This window comes from Impatiens glandulifera, chromosome 1 (assembly GCF_907164915.1).
Source record: "Impatiens glandulifera chromosome 1, dImpGla2.1, whole genome shotgun sequence".
Lineage (NCBI taxonomy): Eukaryota > Viridiplantae > Streptophyta > Magnoliopsida > Ericales > Balsaminaceae > Impatiens > Impatiens glandulifera.
The window spans coordinates 149,126,356-149,147,058 of record NC_061862.1 but is presented as its reverse complement, the minus strand read 5'-3'; the positions used below and the strand labels follow the sequence as shown (position 1 = coordinate 149,147,058).

General features: G+C 30.7%; 2 protein-coding genes across 2 annotated transcripts; both read left to right on the top strand.

Annotated features, from left to right (window-relative positions):
- Positions 1-10,292: 10,292 nt before the first annotated feature.
- On the top strand, positions 10,293-10,851 carry LOC124914702 (subtilisin inhibitor CLSI-I-like). The gene is made up of 2 exons (XM_047455305.1): positions 10,293-10,426; positions 10,507-10,851. The coding sequence occupies exons 1-2, from the start codon at positions 10,378-10,380 to the stop codon at positions 10,704-10,706; spliced, it is 249 nt and encodes an 82-aa protein (XP_047311261.1). The 5' UTR covers positions 10,293-10,377; the 3' UTR covers positions 10,707-10,851.
- A 6,597-nt stretch (positions 10,852-17,448) lies between these two features.
- On the top strand, positions 17,449-17,839 carry LOC124919905 (subtilisin inhibitor CLSI-I-like). The gene is made up of 2 exons (XM_047460269.1): positions 17,449-17,518; positions 17,605-17,839. The coding sequence occupies exons 1-2, from the start codon at positions 17,473-17,475 to the stop codon at positions 17,799-17,801; spliced, it is 243 nt and encodes an 80-aa protein (XP_047316225.1). The 5' UTR covers positions 17,449-17,472; the 3' UTR covers positions 17,802-17,839.
- Positions 17,840-20,703: the final 2,864 nt, after the last annotated feature.

Below are 20,703 nucleotides of genomic sequence, written 5' to 3'. Positions count from 1 at the left end.
TATATATATATTTTAACTTATAAATACTATTTCGTTATTTTGGTATATCTCGATATAACAAAATCTTAAAAATCTCATACCTTTATCGTACCAATAAATTCGACATTGTATCATACCTTATCTTTTTTCGGTATACCTTAAAAATTGATATTTTCGATATATTGTGGTACAATATTTTCGATATATCTTTAATATTGGTAATTTTTCTCTCCCCCATGTATTACACTAATATGAGTAATAAGTAAACATATAAATTAAACAGTTCTAAAAATACTTTTACTAAAATAAAATAAATATACGAAACCTAATAAAATATAAGAATACTCGATTTAAAATATATATATATATATATATATATATTAAAACAAAATGAGAAGTTAAATTAATTAAGTTTTAAATAATAAAAAATTAAATATATAAAAAAAATTATACAAGTCTAATTAATGAATTTCAGCTTAATTTTTGTGTGAATGTAGATAAAAAGTAAACAAAAAAATATAAATAAGAATAAAAATACAAAATTGTGGTAAATGAATAGACACTCAAAATTACGATTATAAAATATTAATGCATATAAATCATTTTAGAAGAATAAATAATATATCAATTTATTTATTTAAATACTGAACCAAATCAACTTAACTTTTCTTATTTATTAATATTAATTTATATTTTTTTTTAAAATTTTGAAATATTTTAAAATTAAGAAATATAAAAAACTATTTTAACCTTTTATTTATATAAATTATTATTTTAATCTTTATATTTTACCATTTTTAAATCATTTCTATTATTAATTATATTCAAACTAATAAAAATAATAATATATAAATGTAGTTTTATAAATACTATTATTATATATATAAAATGTTTGATCAACTGACCTCGTATATAACATTTATCTGAAAAGCCAAATGGACAAGGCTGTATATGTTAAATATATATATATAAAATATTTTTAAAGATTTACACTGGGCTACAGCCCCAACGCAGCCCGCAATGTAGCTCCGCCGTTGGTTACGAGGAAATCAACGTGGCGTGCCGGACCTAGTCGGACTTACAGCAAAATAAAAGAAGACATGCCATGGGTTAATATTTTTGTGATTCCTAAAAATCACTACATCACTTGTGATTATCGCGTTGAAAGAGTTCGAATATTCGTTGATTCCTCTCGAAAAGTTATTCGAGCCCCTTCCATCTGATGATACAATCAATAAAACTATTAATAAATAGTTTGTATAATCAATAAAACATTATAATGATTAAATTGTTTATTTTTTAAGTTTCATTTTTAATTATGATATAAAAAAAAACTAAAATTAAAAAATTAAAAAACGTTACTAAATAAGTTATCGAACTGGTAAGTCTTCAAGAAGACCGATTAACTCTCTAACGGAGTCTATCGACTTTTCAGAACGAATCTTAAAAAGAATCATAATAATAACATTATGAATGTTATGCATCCACGACTACAATCATTGAAAATTTGACGATTTTTTTCAACAAGATTGTCAATAAAAAAATAATTGGGATAGTAACCCAAATATGTCTTCCATATCAACCGCATTAATCTAAACTTCACAACAACTACTTAAAAACTCGGATATCACCCAATGAATCCCAGTAAAAATCAATAAAAGAATCTAGATATAGTCACCCCTCGACAATTCAAAAGTAAGTGAGTTGTCGATTCAACCTCATCGTGATACATACGACTAACTATATTACAACATTATTTGCACATATAATCCGTAAAGATTTCACCATGAATAACGACCATCCAAAGAACGAGATCTTGAATGAGATATTTGTCTCCCAAAATTTCTCTTAGCAAAAATTATATGAAATCATCTTAGTGAACAACTTGTAGCAATGCCCCGCATGAAAACTATTCATGTATTGTCAACGCATAATATTTTGTTCAGAGAATATTTTTTTGCGTCCTACAAAAAATAAAACTATATTATGGGACGAACTCTTTATAATGTTTAATCTCATTCTATATCTAATTTGATTAGCAAAACCACTAGACCGGGGATCAAACATGTCATTAACTGTAATATTTCTGCGTATAACAATGCAGGGCCGACCATAGGATAAGCTCGATAAGCCCTCGGACTAGGGCATCCCACTCCCCAGTGCAACCCATTTATTAAAAATAATAAAATATTTAGTTAAATTTATTGTAATTTTAAATATAATATATGTTTAAAGATAAAAATTTAGAACTTTTATTTGGTTATAAATTCAAATTTCACCAAAAACTATTGTTTTTTTTATAAACTAGACCTAAGGCAACAAAAAATATCAAACTTTTTTCTAACGAGGGCTGGAGCAGTCCAAAACTCGGGGCTAACTCTATTGTAATGGAAGCAAGCTCAGGATACGTCGTAACTAGACTTTTGACACTACACCAAATGTCGTCCCAAAACTAATCAAAGAACCATCCCCACAATGAATATAGATTGTTCACAAAACTTTTTCACATAAAATAAATTTCCCTCTAAATGTTATAACCCACTAGGTAATTAGACATTTTGGTGAACCAATAATACCAATCATGACCATACTTACATCTGATCATCGATGCCCAAAGACTATCCAACTCCGTAACAAATTTACTACACCACTTTGATAGAAGAGCCTTAATAAAATAAATAAGATCTCGAATATCCAAAGTTCCTTGATTTTTAAAATATTTAACCTTATCCCAACTAAATGACAAAATGATGAGTTAGAAGATTCCCATAAAAATTTACATAGTATTCTCTCCATTTTAACCGCCACACTCTTGGAGAGAATAAATAAATGCATCATATATGTGGGCATAAATGACAACACATTCTTAATGAGGATTACACAACCCCCTTTCAATATTATTATACTTTTTTTATTGATAATCGGGTCCCAAAAGACATTGAATCGTTTTTTAGCCCCCAATAGTATATCAAAGTATGTTGATAGACGACCACCAATTCTGAACCCCAATACATTTTCCAACATCATTCTTCTTCTATTCGAAACACAATTTGAGAAAAAGATGTCTAACTTATTAAAACTAATTCGAAGATCGTAATATTCACCGAATAACCATAAAATATCTTGAATGTGTTTAAAATTCTTGTAGGTAGCCTGAACCATGTAGAGCATGTCATTAGTAAAATCAAATGTGATATGGTAAAATGATATCTTCTTGACTTTGAACTCATTCCACGGATGAGTCCCAAATTTTCTACAAAATTTATCCATTTTTAAAGGGATTCCATAACAATAACGAACAAGAAATGAGAAAATGAATCACTCCGTCTAATCCCTCGGGAACTCTCAAAGAATCCTCGAGAACTACTATTAACAATGATAAAAAAACTTAACAGTTGAGAAACAAAATCTAATTCAACCAATCCATTTCACACACATTCTCATTGTGCCAATTACATCAAACAAAACTCTCAATTGACATTATCATATGCTTTTGCAATGTCTAACTTGACAAAAATATATTTGTCACCTCTTGAATTAGCTGAGTCAAAACACTCCTTCGCTATTAACACGACATTATAAATTTGACGAAATTTGATGAACGCCATCTGATTACTAGATATGACCATCTCTAACACCTTCCACAACCTGTTGGTCAAACATTTTACGACAATCTTATATAAAGATGAAATGAGACTAATAGGCCTAAAGTTCTTCACATCAATAATTCCTAGAGTTTTACGAATGATACATATAAAAGTTTCAAACTCTTGTCAAATGTTGAAAAATGATCAATTTATTCCATAATTCTAGTACTAATTAAGAAAATGTTGTGTCTTCTTAAAAAAACTTGTCGGATCTAGGCACTTTATAATAAAAATGAGCCTCCAACATATCTTTGTGTTGTACTAATTAAATCAAAAGTAATATCATTCAATTTAGGTCTTACCTTAAATGGCTCCTCAAACAGATCCTTATTGAATTTGACAATACTCACAGAAATTTCTAGTTCACTATCATGAACTTCCCCCCTCGATCGAGATCAAATTAATCATATTATTTCTTTCTTGTGTGTTAGAGATCTAATGGAAAAATTTGGTGTTTCTATCTCTGACTTTTAACCACGTAGCTCTACTGCTAGTGTGCCCCAATTTATTCCTCATTACATATATCGAACAACTTACTAACAATGTGAATCCAAGAACTAACTTCCTCAGTGGAGAGTTCACTAATCTCTTCAGCCCCGTCAATGATATTAATTTCATTACACAAATATTTGATTTTAGCACAAAATAAAATACAATCTTCCACAAACCAACTTTTGAGAAGTTTACGTAGATTTCTTAAATTCATAAAGAGGTTACTCGAGGAGAACCAACCAATGTCCGACTCACCCACCATGATTGCACACGCGGTTTAAAGTCTTCTTTGAACAACCATTTATTTTCGAATCTAAATGTTCGACATGTTCTCTCAATCATTCGGCGTTTTATTAAAATCGGTCGGTGATTTGAACAACTCCATGAAAGTGTTAGTAATCTTGTCTTAAAAATTACAGAAAATATAAACATGTAATATTACAAAGAAATTAAATAAGTTACAATATATAAAGAAACAAAATCACCGAAATCAAATGTTGAATTGAGGCATGTGTTTAACACATTTTCCTTAAAACAGTTCCACCGTCTCCTTCTTGTGCTAGAGTTTATCAGATGACTGTCTCCCAAGGTACAACAAATTTAGTAGTGATTCAGCACCAAAATCACTACACAACGAACTTGACCAACGTACCTGAACTATCACCGGGATCAAAGCAGAATTGTATGAAACCACAATTAAAATGATCAATGGAAGATTTTTTCTAAAAAACTAAGAAGTAGCTAGCAGCTTCTTGTGATGTTGAAAATAAAAACCAAAAATTCATTTAGGGTGATTGAAAGATATAAACTATGAAATTATGCAATTGTTATTGTCTCTTCAACCATGTGTGATCAATTGAGATATTATATAAAGATAAATTAGTCAATCAACATAATGACTAATTTCTTTAACGTAGGAATAAAATCATTTAATGTAATCAATTGCATTTTCATCAATTGCATTTGAAAGGTTTCAACGTATGCATTTATCATTGCATTTCATTAAAAAAAATTCATTTGCATATTGATATTAATACCCCATTTAACCGACTCATTCAATCAATATTTAATCCAAATATATTAATTTATTTTTATGCAATAAAATGAATTTTGCAAATAAATTAAACTCCACTTGAATTAATGGAAAATGCTACATTTTGCTATTTTTTCAATGTGGACAAATCCACTAACTCGATTTTATTCTTGGGACTCACCCATTCAATTTTATTTTTTAAATTTTCATTTCCATCATATAATGGAAAACATCTACATAGTCTAAATTCCAACATAATATATTAGAAATTTTTCGAAAAATATATTCATTAATTAATAAAGTATTTCCTTAAAAGTTTTATGCAAATGGAGCACTTGACATGAAACATTCTTATAATCTATAAATGAGACATTCTCATACTCAATTTATTGGATATATATGTTACGTGAAGGCATATAGATATAATTTAGGTAATTGTTATATGCTTAATTATTTGGTTAAGTAATATCCTTAAAGGTCAAATTGAGTTAACTTTTGTGAACATTCATTCTCATTTTTAATTCACATTAAGATGCAAACAGTTATTTCTTAACTGTTTTCTTTTCTCGTTATATATGAATGTGCTAGGGTCTAAAATCAAGGCCTCGGTCCTAGAATAATTCCAACAACCTTTCTCGGCACCCGTTCTCGGTCCTAGTGTGCACATGGGCCAGATTTCTGTTTTGTTGTATTATTATTTTTTTTTTGCTTTCCTTTTCTATTTTACAAACCGAATTCTGTTATTTTCTAGTAGTTGTTGTAACCGAATATTCTGGGGCAAGACATCACCTATATAAGGCTGATCTTTCTTCCCCAAGGACCCATTAATGGAATAATGAAGATATGAACTTCGACCCCGTTCGTCTATTAATATTTATTATGGACTGTTTGGTATAGACCAACAGTATTTCTCTTTGCACCCTTGGTTCTTCTATCCCCCTCCCAAATTCTCTATTGAAATCATTCCGCTGCCCTTTGATTATAGAATTTCCACCGATTCTAAGATCAAGAACTTGATTCTTGAACCCATAAACACACCTTACAAAACAAGTCGTAACATTCTTGGTATTAGAGCAAGACGATCCTCAAATGAAAGAAACCCGATAGTAACAAATATGGATGATCTTAAGACCCTACTCGAAGGGCTGACCCAACAATATGCTTCCATGAATACTGCCTTGCAACAACACATGACCGAACAGGCTGCCTTGCACAATACCTTTCAGCAAAATATGGACAGAAGGTATGCTGGTAGAAAAAGCTTGACAGCCATTGAAAGATGTGCGTTTAATAATGGCCAAGATCCCCACACCGACCCTATGATATTGCTTCTTGCTACCTTCCTCCAACCCGACTCACAAATGTTAATATTCCTGAATTTGATGGGACTGATTTGGAGGGCTGGCTCTTATTTTCCGAGCAAGTCTTTAGGGTGAGCAAGACAAATGATGCCACAAAGCTAGACATTGTCCGCACTCACGTCTCAAAAGAGGCAAGAACGTGGCATGAATCATATTTTCAGAATCGCAACCAAAATGTAGCCTTGACATGGGATGCATTCAAGAGGGATCTCTTGCTACGATTCGGTCGCAGACCCTTGTACAGTGCCAAGCCGCCGCTGCCGCCCAAACCATGCATTGTTAACATGGTCTAGCCGAACACAAACCGGATAACCGATCCCAAGGAAGACCGGCGCTATACTTGCAATGAAAATTGGGAGCCCAATCATAGGTGCAAATCCAAAATATTCATGGCCCCGGCTAATTAGCAAGAAGTCCAAGAAATCGTTCAAGAACTTGTCCAAGAATCGGGTTTTTATGACCCACCTTTGCTGCTTGAGACAGGGGACAAACATGTCATTTATTTGCACACTTTCACGACCCAGCAGGGCACCCCTCGGTCGCAGGTCAACATAATACAAGGCAACCAGCTAGAAAAGACCTTGGAAAATCATAATGTTGCTGCCAAAGTACAAATAAAGAGTAAAAACGAATGCCAAAGTGTTTCACTTGTTTTGGAAGACACTCCAAAAAATTTCCAGCACATAATCAAAGGGCTCAACCAGCAACCCAACAACCGACCACCAGCCATGAAGGTAGTTAGAAGACATGGCTATGTTGTTTCACATGTGTTGCTGGTCTAGATAAAGGACTGAGTTTGGTTGTTTGAAGACATCCTAGTGTATGCCCGGAAGAAAAATGGCCCTTTTGCTGCACCTAACGTGTTGGGCCGAAGGAAGGACTGATGTGGAGCGAGAAGACCGAAGGCTTCTAAGAAATGCGGTCCTAGACTCCGACACTTGCTGGACTTGCTGAAGTCTGACCGAATTCTTTGAAATTTTGAGCATACGCATTAGAGGCTCGGCAGACCACGGTCTTTTTCGTCGAGGGCGACGAATTTTGAAGGGGGGGATAATGCTAGGGTCTAAAATCAAGGCCTTGGTCCTAGAATAATTCTAGCAACCTTTCTTGGCACCCGTTATCGGTCTTAGTGTGCACATGGGCCAGATTTCTGTTTTGTTGTATTATTATTTTTTTTTGCTTTCCTTTTCAATTTACAAACCGAATTCTGTTATTTTCTAATAGTTGTTGTAACCGAATATTCTGGAGCAAGACATCACATATATAAGGCTGATCTTTCTTCCCCAAGGACCCATGAATGGAATAATGAAGATATGAACTTCGACTCCGTTCGTCTATTACTATTTACTATGGACTGTTTGGTATAGACCAACAATATTTCTCTTCGCACCCATGGTTCTTCTATCCCCCTCCCAAATTCTCTATTGAAATCCTTCCGCTGCCCTTTGATTATAGAATTTCTACCGGTCCTAAGATCAAGAACTTGATTCTTGAACCCATAAACACACCTTACGAAACAAGTCGTAACAGAATGACAAATTTATTTTGTGTTTAGCAATTATTTTAGCGACGATGATTGATCGTAGGTAAATATCAACCATTAAAATATTAATTGCATATTTCTAACGTTAATTAAACGTCGATAATTATGCCTCTCTATTTAGGCATTATTTTTTTTATAAAATGAATATGTTCACAAAAATTAACTCAATTTGACCTTTAAGATATTAAAGAACCAAATAATTAAGCATATACCAATTACTTAAATTAAATATATATGCCTTCAAGTGACATATCTATCAAATAAATTGATTATGAGAATATCACATTTACAAATTATGAGAATGTCTCATGTCAAGTGCACCATTTTCACAAAGAAATTTAAGGAAATAGTTTACTAGTTCTTATCTCCCTCCTTTTGAATATGAAATTAGAGTAGAAGAATGTGGCAGGCGATTTCTTAGACTCTTGCACTTAAGTTTTATAACTCTAATTAGTAATACTTAGTTTATGTAATTTGTTAGTGATTCTTGGTTCCGAAGAATATTTATGATCAAACACTTAAACTATAAACTCGATTAAATGTAAGCCACATTGCAATGTTTGTATTGAGTTCATTTCTTTATAATAGTAAGTATATTCAAAATAAATGTTGAACTTAAATCAAAACAAATACCTCTAGTATTTGAGGCCACAAGAGAGCATAATCGATAACTGTGGGTGGGTAAACAACTGATTGACGAAGACGAATGTTGAGAAGACAAAATCATGCTTTCCAGGTCGCGAGGGAGTTGAAATGTAAAGAAGACAATTTGAGACGAAGTCGACGATTGTTGAAATTTTGAAAATCTAACTTGGAGTTCCTTTATCTGTAGCGTTAATGTGTGAGTTGGTGGTGTTGAAGAAATTATGTAAGATTGTTTTAAATTGTTGGGTTTGGGTTCACATTTTAGAGTTTATATATTGTAATGTAATTTAAGCCTTTATTTAGAAGTAGTAGTTTAGTCTTTTTTGGCTTTTTTATATACTCCTATAGACATTGTAATATATGGTTACTTGAACTATTATTCCATGTACAATCAATAGAATTGACGACTGTCCAATGATGTAGGCATTTGTTGTCCAATGATGAAAGTTCGTATTTGGTCTAATCGAATTTTGGTTTCAGTCGATTGTTGAACTTAAAAAATAAGACACTCGGTTTGTGACAAACAAGGGTAAAGATTATTTTGACATAATAAAGAATTTTAATTCTAGTTTCCGCATATGCCAACGGGTATGAACAAAGATTGGAAATATTTGTTGAATGTTTTTTGTCGTTGAAATAACGTGGTTACCCAAATTTACTTGGTGTTATAAACTCTATAATTTTATCTTCCAATGTTTTTGAGCGGAAGTGAATGTATAATGATTTATCTCTTGATTGGCTCGAACAATGAAGATTGATGTGTGGTTCATAACCTTTTGATGGTGCAATATACGTGATGGTGAAGATTGTTATTCTTCTAAAAGTTCTTGAGTGGAAGTGGAGGTAAAAAAAATTATCTTATGAATGACTCGAGCAAAAGTGAAGATTGAAGTGTTTTTTTTTTGGGGGGAAAAAATGGGGCAAAGGATTAAGTATGTAGCCCGCAAACACACTTAATCATTTAACCAGACGCAGAACTTGCCGCCTGACGGGCTCGAACCCAGGAACTTAGGGTTGGTATCCACCTCTTTTTGCAGCTAGAAGATTGAAGTGTTGAACCCACTTATTTCTTGATGGCTTGACTTTTGTCAATGTGAAGATTGATGGGTACGACTCGTGTATTTCCTAAAGGATGTGAAATTCGTCAATGTAGAGATTGTGTAATTTGTAATTTATTCATTACATCTTAGTAAACGCAATGTTCGTCCAAGGTGAAGATTGTTAAGTTTGAGCTCATATTTTAGAGTTTATATATTATAATGGGTTTTAAGCTTTTATCGGACTTATGAGTTTTTGTCTATAAATATACTTTATTCTAGTGAAAGTTATATCTATTGTTTTTTATTATTCTTGCCCATTTATTTTATCGTATGTTTCTATCAAGGTTTTATTGATAAAAATCCAGATCTGGTCTAGTCGTGCAGCAGTAAAATATATATATATATATATATATATATATATATATATATATTATATTTTTATAATTACTATGTCGTTTTAAAACGCAAAACGCTACAGCTTTGGATACCTGTAATGAGACAATAGTCCGGCCAGGTTATTTGGAAGTATATGAAGTAGGAAGAACACATTAAAATTGCATAAACCAGGAAACAACAACCTATCAGTCCACCTCAAGCCGGCTGGTAATTAATTTTTTTCTCTCTCTCTGGAGTTAACATGGCGGAGCAGAAGAACCCAGCAGCAACCACCATTGATGAAGAATCTAGTAAGTTCTATAAAGATTCAATATTTACCTTCTTCCTTTCCTTGACCAAAAGAACATAATTAAAACTGTTTAAATTGCAGTTCCTAAGAAAACATCATGGCCGGAAGCAGTCGGACTGACCGCGGACGAAGCGGAGAAGAAAATAAAAGAAAACATGCCAACTGCTCATACTGTTGTACTTCCTAAGGGTAGCTTCATCACTTTCGATTACCGCGTTGAAAGGGTTCGAATCTTTGTCGATTCCACCGGAAAAGTTGCCGAAACTCCTTCAATCGGCTGATTCACACATTCTCTCTTTAGATCTGTCTGTCTATCTGTAATCTAACTCTCTTTTCGCAAGATTATCTATTTCATAAACTCCCTTGTCATCGACGTTTCATAAACAGTTTATTATCTGTTAGAAGGATTCATCATTTCGACCTATCCATTGATCGCCATCGGTCCATCTGATTGAACAACTTCAATGCCAAAACGAGAGAGTTAAAACATAATTTCAGAAAACAGATTGTTATTCAGTAAATTTGTCAAAACCCTAAACTATTCTAACACAACTAACATAGAGAACTAAGAAGACATCCACCAGTTTTTCTATCCTTGTTCATACATATTGAGATCGCAATTCTTTTCTGGGTCGACATAACTTATTTACTTTTTTTACTATGGCTGAGAAGAACCCATCAATCACAATTTAACAAGAACCAATCATTGCTATGAATTATTATTGGCCCTATAAAAGTAAATTTGTTCTTTATCTTTTATTTTATGATAAGTTATTTAAATATTATAATTTTGTACTATAATTAAAAAAATGACATAATCTAGTTAGTTAGTTAAATATGGTGGCATATGGTTTCAAAACTTAGTTCTAATTTTTGGGACCTCGAGGAACTGTGGTAGGCAGCCAACTAACCTACCTTACCCTAAATCTACTTTAGACATGCAATAAGTTTCTAACTTAATAAGGGTATAACCAAAACAAGAACTATTTAAAATGCACTTGTTAATATAAAATCATAGTGGCCACCAAGGGCTCATATTTTTGCAAATCCTAGCTAGAGGTAACTACATCACTTGCAATCTCCGTCTTGAAATGGTATGAATCTCGATGATTCCAATGACAAAAATTTGTACTTAAATCTCATGGTACAGTCAATTAAAAATTCAAATAATTTCTATTTTAATTCAATAAAATTCTCTTATCATTAAAATAAAAATCTTAAACAACTCAGCATTAAAAAGATTATTAGAGTAAAAAAGAATTTCAGAACTTGACTTATAATTATGATTGTCATTTGATTATCATATATCAATCATTTTTTTTATAACACATCTAGTATCCAATGTTACTTTATATTAATATATTAATATGTTTAGAGTATTAAAAAAGATTGAGTTTTTCACGATCATTTTAACTATCAACAAATATATTTCTGAACCAAAACCAATTCAAATAATATAATTAATTTTGTGATCTAATTATTTCATTTAGGTGAATTAAATCAATTGCTTATTGGTTGTTCCAAATCAGTCCTAATTAAGAAACCATTTGGAAACACCTACGTACCCATTATTCGTAGATTGGGCTCAGCTCCAGCACTCTCTCTCAACATTCATGATAAGATGTAAGTTATTTAGGCATGTTTGAAACCCCAGTTTCAAAATTAGATTTGGGTTTGAACTAAAATAAAATTTTTATTTTTTGAAATATATCATTCAAATATTGATATTTAAAAATAGTGTATTTTAAGAATCATGGCGAATTTTGTATTAGTGCACAAACAGTTATTATTTTAACAATAATATGTTTACATAAATTTTAGAGATCACTTGTTATTAATGAACATATATATATATATGCATATGAGGAAACATGTTAAATATAAATAATCTTGTTAGTAAATTATAAGACAACTAATCTAAAAAAGAATGATATTTAATTTTTGGAATTAAAATGTTATTTAATTAACTTATTATTTATGTATCAATCCAATAAAGAATAAAAATTATGTGTGTTTCAAACAAAAGATCATTACCATGAATCATAAATAATTTTTTTTTTTTAACATGGACATAATTTTGATAATTAAATATTTTCAAAATAATTTTAATTAATGGCTTGATGTATTATTATCTTGATTGACCTATTAATTTTTTACTTTATAAATTTTATTATATTCAATTTTATTTAATCGTTTAAATATTTTAGAATTAATTTTCGTTTAATAATATACGATTTATTTTATTTACCGTTCCATTTAATTTTTCTTTTAAAATTACTCCGTCTTTAAGGGCGGTTCGTACGATCCGAAATTTGTAAAGCCCCACACTTTACTTTCCTCACATTCTCCCGCAGTATGAGACGAAAGATATTTATGGTAGACTCGACCTGTACACTATTTTTAATAAAGAAAACGTTTTGGGTGTCATTTAGGCTAACTATGTTAGAGAATCTTTTGACTTACCTTTCTCAGTATCACGTGAAAACGGAAAAGGGATGATGAACCAAAAATAGAGTACTCTAGCATTGACATTTTGATTGACCCTGACAGGTTTTAGATCGAATGTATCGATCTAATTGACTTTAAAATCACCACTTTAGTAATTTACTTCTCAAAGAAACTAAAAAAAACTATATATTTATTTTTAAGAGTTTGGTGCTTCGTTAAGTTTGAAAAAGCTAATCAGTGTGATGTCCAACACGCTTATCTGTAATGGGTAGTTTCTTTCTATAGTTGAAGGATTGTTACACTTGTGTTCTTAATTGAAAACTCCTTTTCTTTTTCTTAGAACATTTTACCCCATTAAGAAGTGAAAGTACAGCTGAGAAGTGAAAAAAGTTATTGTTTACTTGATTAAACATTGAATTGCACATATTGGTAGAAAATATTTTAAGAAACACCTTTAAGCTTTCCTTAAAAAGGTGAAAATCGGTTATTAGGTTGGCGAGAGTCGCTCGGGGCCGCGTCGAATCGCTGGGCCGGGTTTTGGACTTTGGCCCATGCTTTTTGTCTGTGAATCGAATCATTTCATCAATCAAGGCCCAAGTTATCATTTTATAAAGTTTTAATTTCACTCTTGTTTGGTTTCAATCCGTTCTTCTAAAATGCAACTTTTTGAGCCCTTCTGAACAGCTTAGGCCATGCCCCGTGCTGAGCATGTATCCGTTGGAAATGTACACTCTTCGACTACAATTTTCATGTTTTTCTTTGAGTTTACAACGAGATATAGAAATCTTCAATTGAACACCAATGGCCTCAAACTGCACAATTTGGCTTATGGGCGACCTAACATGTATGGTAGGTCGACCCATGGGCTCCATTTCATATCAATGAAAAGATTACATATTTAGCTTTCCAATGGTACGTAGCTCACTTACTTTGAATGGACGAGCAGGGGCGGAGCCAAGATTTGAAACCTACCCGGGCTAATTTTTTATCAAAAAAATTTGTCCGGGTTAGTTTTATAATAATATCAAATAAACTAACAAAATAAACTAATATTACTGTCAATAGTGTCTTTTAGCGACAGAAAATAATCAATAATGACGGTAATTTACCGTCGTTACTGATGAATACATACAATATATTCAGGGCTACCCGGGCTACAGCCCGGGCCGGCTTGTACCTGGCTCCGCCCCTGTGGACGAGTATAACCAAAGTTATTAATTTTTTAAAGTAGAATTTTTAAGGTTCTTTAGAGGTCGAATGACACCTTGGGACCGGTGTCATTCAATTGGCATGTGAGTTAGTTTTTTACACAAGGTCGAATCACCTTGAATGAAATACACCTCAAGTTATGTTTTTTTAGTGAAGGTGTTAGATTGATTTTCACATAAATACATATTCTGTGTCTTAAAATTTTGTCGGATTTGAGAGCCTTAATTCAAGTTTAGGCTGAGAGGTACTCATTCAGCCTTCCAAATCATCTTGAATAATAAAAAATGGTCAAGTTATAAACAGTGGCGGACCCAGAAATATTTTCTCGGGAGGTCCAAATACATAGTAACGTAGCATTTTTTTGGCGATCAAATAAATGCATTTTTTAATTAAAATTTTACTCGGTAATTACATAAAAATACTAACAAACACAATTACTAAATTATTCTTGTCCATGAGTCGATACAAAAAGAAGACAAAATATCTTCATTACGTTGACTATACCAATCAATCAGTTCAAGAAAATTACCTTTATTTGATGAACTACTTGACTCATCATGTCCTCGAAAAGGTAATCATTGCCTCAATAGAAAGCGTGTTACATCAAACATTGTCGTTAAACGGGTGCGATAATTTATTTCTATATCACGACCATGTGTACGTAAAACGTTTCTCATGTTATGTCTTTGATTTGAAATGATTCAAATTGATTTCTAGCTTCATTATGACAACTATTTGAAGTTCCCATATGTCGATTGAATCTTTCTAATGCCCTTTTCCAATTTTTGTACCCATCTCTTATAAATGTAACATCTACGTTTTCTCTATTTAAAGGCTTAAAAAGATAACACTAAAAACAAAATGATGTATCTTTTGATATGCTATGTTCTAACCATGTATATTTGATCAGTAACATTAGACTCATTAGTAGGCTCAATAATTGATTGAGAATGCACATCTCCATTATTCTATATCCTACATAAAATAAATAACTAAAAATAGATATGTGTCATAACCTAGGCCCTTAAATAAAATCTAACAAATACATTTATTTGTTGTAATAGTTTAAAACTAATTTAAAATTAAGAAATATAAAATAATATTTTACCTTTATATTTATATAAATTATTATTTTAATCTTTATTTTATAAGTAATTTGTATTATTAATTAATTATATTGAAATTAATAAAATATATATATATATATATATATATAATTATAATATAAATGTAGTTTTAAAATAAATAATAATCTTATATGATTTTTATTATTTTATATATAATTCTTTATATTTTAAATTATATAAATAAATTTTATTTATATATTAACTAAAATTTATGTAATATTATTATAAATATTGTATCTTAGAAAATATTGTTGGTATAAAATAAAAATAATAATTACTTTAATAAAATTATATTTGAAATTAAAATACTATAATTATGAATTAATTTTTTTATTATTTTTTATAAAAGAAAGTATTAATTTATTATAAATATTTATATATTAGAAAATAATATTTGTATAAAAAAAATGTGAGAGACAAGAGTTTGATTACCTAACCTCCAGTATGGAAGGTCAACTGCAAAACCAGCAGGATAAAACCTTATTTGATAAATATATATATATATAAAATAACTTAAAACTTTTATGGTTGGGGGAGGCCCGACCCCTAAGGCCCCTTTAGGTCGCCAATGGTTATAAAGATTGGACGATTTTTAGAAGAGTCACAAGGTAAGACGTACCATCTATGGGATGCATATATACCTATTTTTTAAGGGCCCAAAATTTAGCTAAATTTTAAAAAATATAATATTATTAATTATTTCATTGATTAATATATATATTTTTCTCTCAATTATATTAATTTTTTTATATATTATAAAATTTCATATTGTTAATATTATAATTATATATTTAGTTTATGTGAAATGATGTGAAATACTAATTATGACTAACTAGAATAAAATTCAATTATCCTTTTAAATATATAATTAGTTAACTTATTTATTTATTTTTATATTTTTGAAGTAATGAGTAATGAATAAAGTAATAATAAAATATATAATTTCGGAGCTCCCTCGTCGAAGACACGGGTTGACGTTTCTTCCACGCCTTTGACCAGTCGACCAAGCAGGTTAACTCGTATTGACTCGCGTTGACCCGACTTTAAATCGCCTAGTCGATTCGCTTTCAACTCGGGGTTGACCTTGGCCATTGACTTCCGCCTCTCCCCGATGACTGGATGCCACGCTCTGGCGCCGAATGACACACGCCGCTGTGCAAAGTGGTTTTTCGACGATCCTTCAGGATTTTTTTTTTGTTCAGCACTTTCCTCAAAAATGCAAAATAAACGTGATATTTATACTCAATCTTCACAATTTTTCGTGCCAAATGACATGAATGTGTCCCTGGGACGAAATTTTGAATATTTTATGAAGAGTCGCGTTTGAATCCGAATATTAGTCTGGAAGTGTTTTTTCTCCAAAACGCAAAAGACAATATTATACTTAATACTCCGATAAAGATAATATTTTACAAAAGAACATAGATGTCAATATTATAGGTTATGGCGGATATAGTATAAGTATTGTCCTTTTGTTGAGATTAGAATTCAGGTTTTAAAGTTTATAATTAATTCAACTTATTTGTTTATAGTACCAAGAGTTTTGAAATATATAAAAAAGACATAAATATGAATGGATTTAATAACAATACATTAAATCTCAAATTGAGTGTATTCAAGAAAGACATTTTAAGTATACATAGTCCTGACTTAAAATTTAAATTCATTCAGATATTAAGAGGATGTGATAAACTATTCTAAAGAATGAATTATATGTTCTTCAAAAAAGTTAAATTAGTCAAACTCATATAAAGTATCTATATCCTTTTTAATCAAAACAAGAAAGAAATAATTTAGATTATAGTACCGTCATTATTGTCTAAGAAAACCTAATAAGTATTATTAAAGACATTTTAGTTCTACGTGGGTATCACGTCTAGGATTATATATACTTACTTATATACATCATATATTTTGGATCAGTTTAATTAATATGTGCAACTTATTCACTAAGTGTATTTTTTTAAAAGTTCACATATAATATTTAATTCATTATTGAGTGTGTTTATTAAATTTAATTATTTATTTTATTCGTGATTATAGCATTTTATTATACCATCATACCTTATTCTGATTAGAACAAAATAAAAACTCTATTTCAAATACAAATGTTGTCAAAGGATAATTCTTATCAGTTATTAAATAAAGACTAGGGCAGGTGTTATTGAGCCCTTTAAATTAAGGCGACTTTCATTCCATTGAACCAAGAAACAACAAACCCACCACCTCAAGTAATTGATCTGTCTGTCTATCTGAAGTTAATATGGCGGAGGAGCAGAAGAACCCAGAAACCACGATTAATGAAGAAGGTAAATAAGTTCTATATTTGCCTTGTTCAAAACATCATTGTTGACCAAAAGGGCATAATTAATTAAAACTGTTCAATTAATTGCAGGTCCTAAGAAAACATCATGGCCGGAAGTAGTCGGACTCACCGCCGACGAAGCGGAGAAGAAAATAATAAAAGACATGCTATGCTTTACTGAAGTACATCTTAAAGATCAACCCGTCTTTTGCGATTACTGCGATAAAAGGGTTCGAATCTTCGTTGATTCCGACGGAAAAGTTGCCTACACTCCTCACGTCGGCTGATTCAAACACACTCTCCTCTCTCTCTGTCAAGATCTGTCTGTAATCTCTGTTTACCCATGATTTTCTATTAATTAATAAACACCATTGTCATTCCTTTTGGTTTACTGATCATCAAAGAAAATTGCAATTGTTTAGACCATTAATTCGATCTATTCATCAATGAACAAACTCATCAGATCATAGAAAGAAAGAACAAGAAAGACCCTAGTTAAAATAGAATTTCAGAATCCATGACTAAAAGTGCTCTTTTAAACTCTTATTTCAAAAATTAAAAAACAATCATTCCAATTCATGTTAATTGTTGGGTCAACAAAAAAAATATAACTCTTATTATTCTAGATCAATGATTGAAATACTTACAATCAACTTTAGGTTAGAATTAAGCTAATGAATTGAAAAGATAATTCAAGTGAGAATTAAATTGTGAAATTTGAATTTGAATTAATTAATTAAAAATATAATTAATTTATTAATTGTTTAATTAATATTAAATGTGTTGAAGAGAAGTTAAGTTGGTGTAATGTACATGAAATTATTCCCTAATAATTTAAAATATTATTGTTAATAAATTGAAAAACTATATATATATATAATGTGTATATATATATATATATATAATGTGTCTTTTCTTAAATTGAAAAGAAAATGTAACTAGAAACAATCAAGGTCAACCGTAAATTAGTTAGATTAATAGATGATTTTATTTGATATTTTAATTTTAAATAATATATATTTATTTTTCTCTACTAATTAACTATAACACATCCTATCATCCACCAATTCTAGAATTTTAAAAGATATTTCATTTTCAATTATTAGAATAGAATATGTATTAAGTTCTTTACTCTACCATTTTTGTGTAAGTGTTTTAAACCATTATTAGCTTAGTCGTTTTCTAAGAGAATAATTTACGATAAACTTTAACATAAGAGATAAACGATGAAATTGTTTTAAATGAATGTATCTAGCAGATTTCTTGAATAAAAATCTTAATTCACTGATTTCATTTTTTTAAAGCCAAGTTATCATTTTTTAAAGTTTTAATTTCAGCCTGACCTGTTTCAGTTTGTTCTTCCAAAATGCAACTTTTTGAGCCCTCTGAACAGCTTAGGCCAGCCTGTATCCGTTGGAAATGTACACTTTTCAGCTACAATTTTCATGTTTTGCGTTTAGAATGGATTTTAGAATCTCCAATCGAACATCGATGGCCTCAAACTGCACAAATTGACTTACGGGCGACCTAACATGAATTGTAGATCGAGCCATGAGCTCCATTTGGTATCAATGGAAATATTATATACTTAGCTTTCCAATGGTAGCTCACTTACCTTGAATGGACGAGTATAACCAAAGTTATTAATTAATTTTTTAAAGTAGAACCTATCACCATTTGGCTTCTAGAGCTTGAAAGGGGGCATGAGTCTACATGTGTCTAGAGATGGTCCCAAGTTTTGGACTGTCCCAGCCCAGATAGAAAAAAAGTCTATATATTTTTGTTGCCCTAGGTCTAATTTAAAAAATTGATAAAAAAATTATTTTTGGTGAGATTTGAACTTATAATCATATAAAAATTCTAAGCTTTTATCCTTATCCATTAATTTACATCATTTTATGTTTAATATTACAATAAATTTAACTAAATACCTTAATGGTTTAATCAAGTGGGCAGCCCAAGGGCTTGCCGGGCTTACCCCAGTGCCGCCCCTGCTTGTGTCGACCTATAAAGTTCTTTAGTGGTCGAATGACACCTCAAGACCGATGCCATTCAATCGACATGTGAGTTAGCTTTTTGCACAAAATCGAATCACCTGGGTTGGAGAATACAACTCAAGTTATGATTTTTTAGTGAAGGTGTCCAGATTGATTTTCACTTAAATACCATTTCTTTATCTCAAAATTTTGTCAAATTTTAGAGCCTTAATTTAAATTTAGGTTGAGAGGTCTTGTAGAGTACTTATTCAATTTTCCAAATCATCTTGAATAATAAAAAATGGTCAAGTAATGAAGCTTAGACAATTTTTGGAAGAGCCAGAGGATAAGGTAACTGTAAACTCCGGAAAACACTTAGTTTCAGTGACTCGAGGTTCGATAATTTCAAACTTATTTTGTGTGTTAGAAATCTTTAAAATAAAACATTATTTTATAAAATTTTAAAATAAACCCGATAGCTTTTTAAATTAATTATGAAAATAATTAATTTGGGTTCAAATTTAAATAATTTAGGGATTTGCATTAATCAAATTATAATTTGTTTTTTAAAATTCGTTGTTTAAATTAATTAAAAATAATTAATTTAAAAGATTATTCATTAGAAAACAGAGTCGCCAATTGTTTTTTAAAAATCAATAAAAAAGCTTATGTGTATAAACGTATTTTAGCCAGAGTTTCGTTTTAGTTCGAGTATGGTGATACTCGGGAAAGGGCTTTCGCGCTTCATCCTCCATACCCATTTAAAACGGTCTCTACTTTATAAATTTGGTTTTTCAAAATATGTTTTATAATATTTATTTTAACCGATTATTCTTCCGGTCCTCTCATGCGTATATTTTTTTTGGGAAAGACGACTTAACATTATTTCATTAAAAATTCCCCAAAACGGGAAAAAACAAATTGAGTTTCTGTATTTTCCTAGACAAGCGTAGGAAAATTAAGTTCCTTACGGTCTAAAAACAAATGAATTACAAACAATCATCGGAATGACAAACAAATTTAAATTGTGTTTATCTCGCTAAAAAACAAAGTCTTTGGTGACTTCCTGATATGATACATTCCAGTTCCCATAGATGTTCCAATTTTGTTCGTTTTTCGGGGCTCTTCTCTACGTCTGAATGTTCGCGCTACAGTTAGTTGCAATATCATCCCAGGTTTGCTCCAGAATTCTTTGACTCCTCGAGAATGCTCT

Coding starts and splice junctions, on each gene's coding strand:
- LOC124914702 (XM_047455305.1), top strand. CDS start 10,378: ATGGCGGAGCAGAAGAACCCAGCAGCAACCACCATTGATGAAGAATCT. Junction 10,427..10,506: donor CACCATTGATGAAGAATCTA/GTAAGTTCTATA, acceptor TTTAAATTGCAG/TTCCTAAGAAAACATCATGG.
- LOC124919905 (XM_047460269.1), top strand. CDS start 17,473: ATGGCGGAGGAGCAGAAGAACCCAGAAACCACGATTAATGAAGAAG. Junction 17,519..17,604: donor AACCACGATTAATGAAGAAG/GTAAATAAGTTC, acceptor AATTAATTGCAG/GTCCTAAGAAAACATCATGG.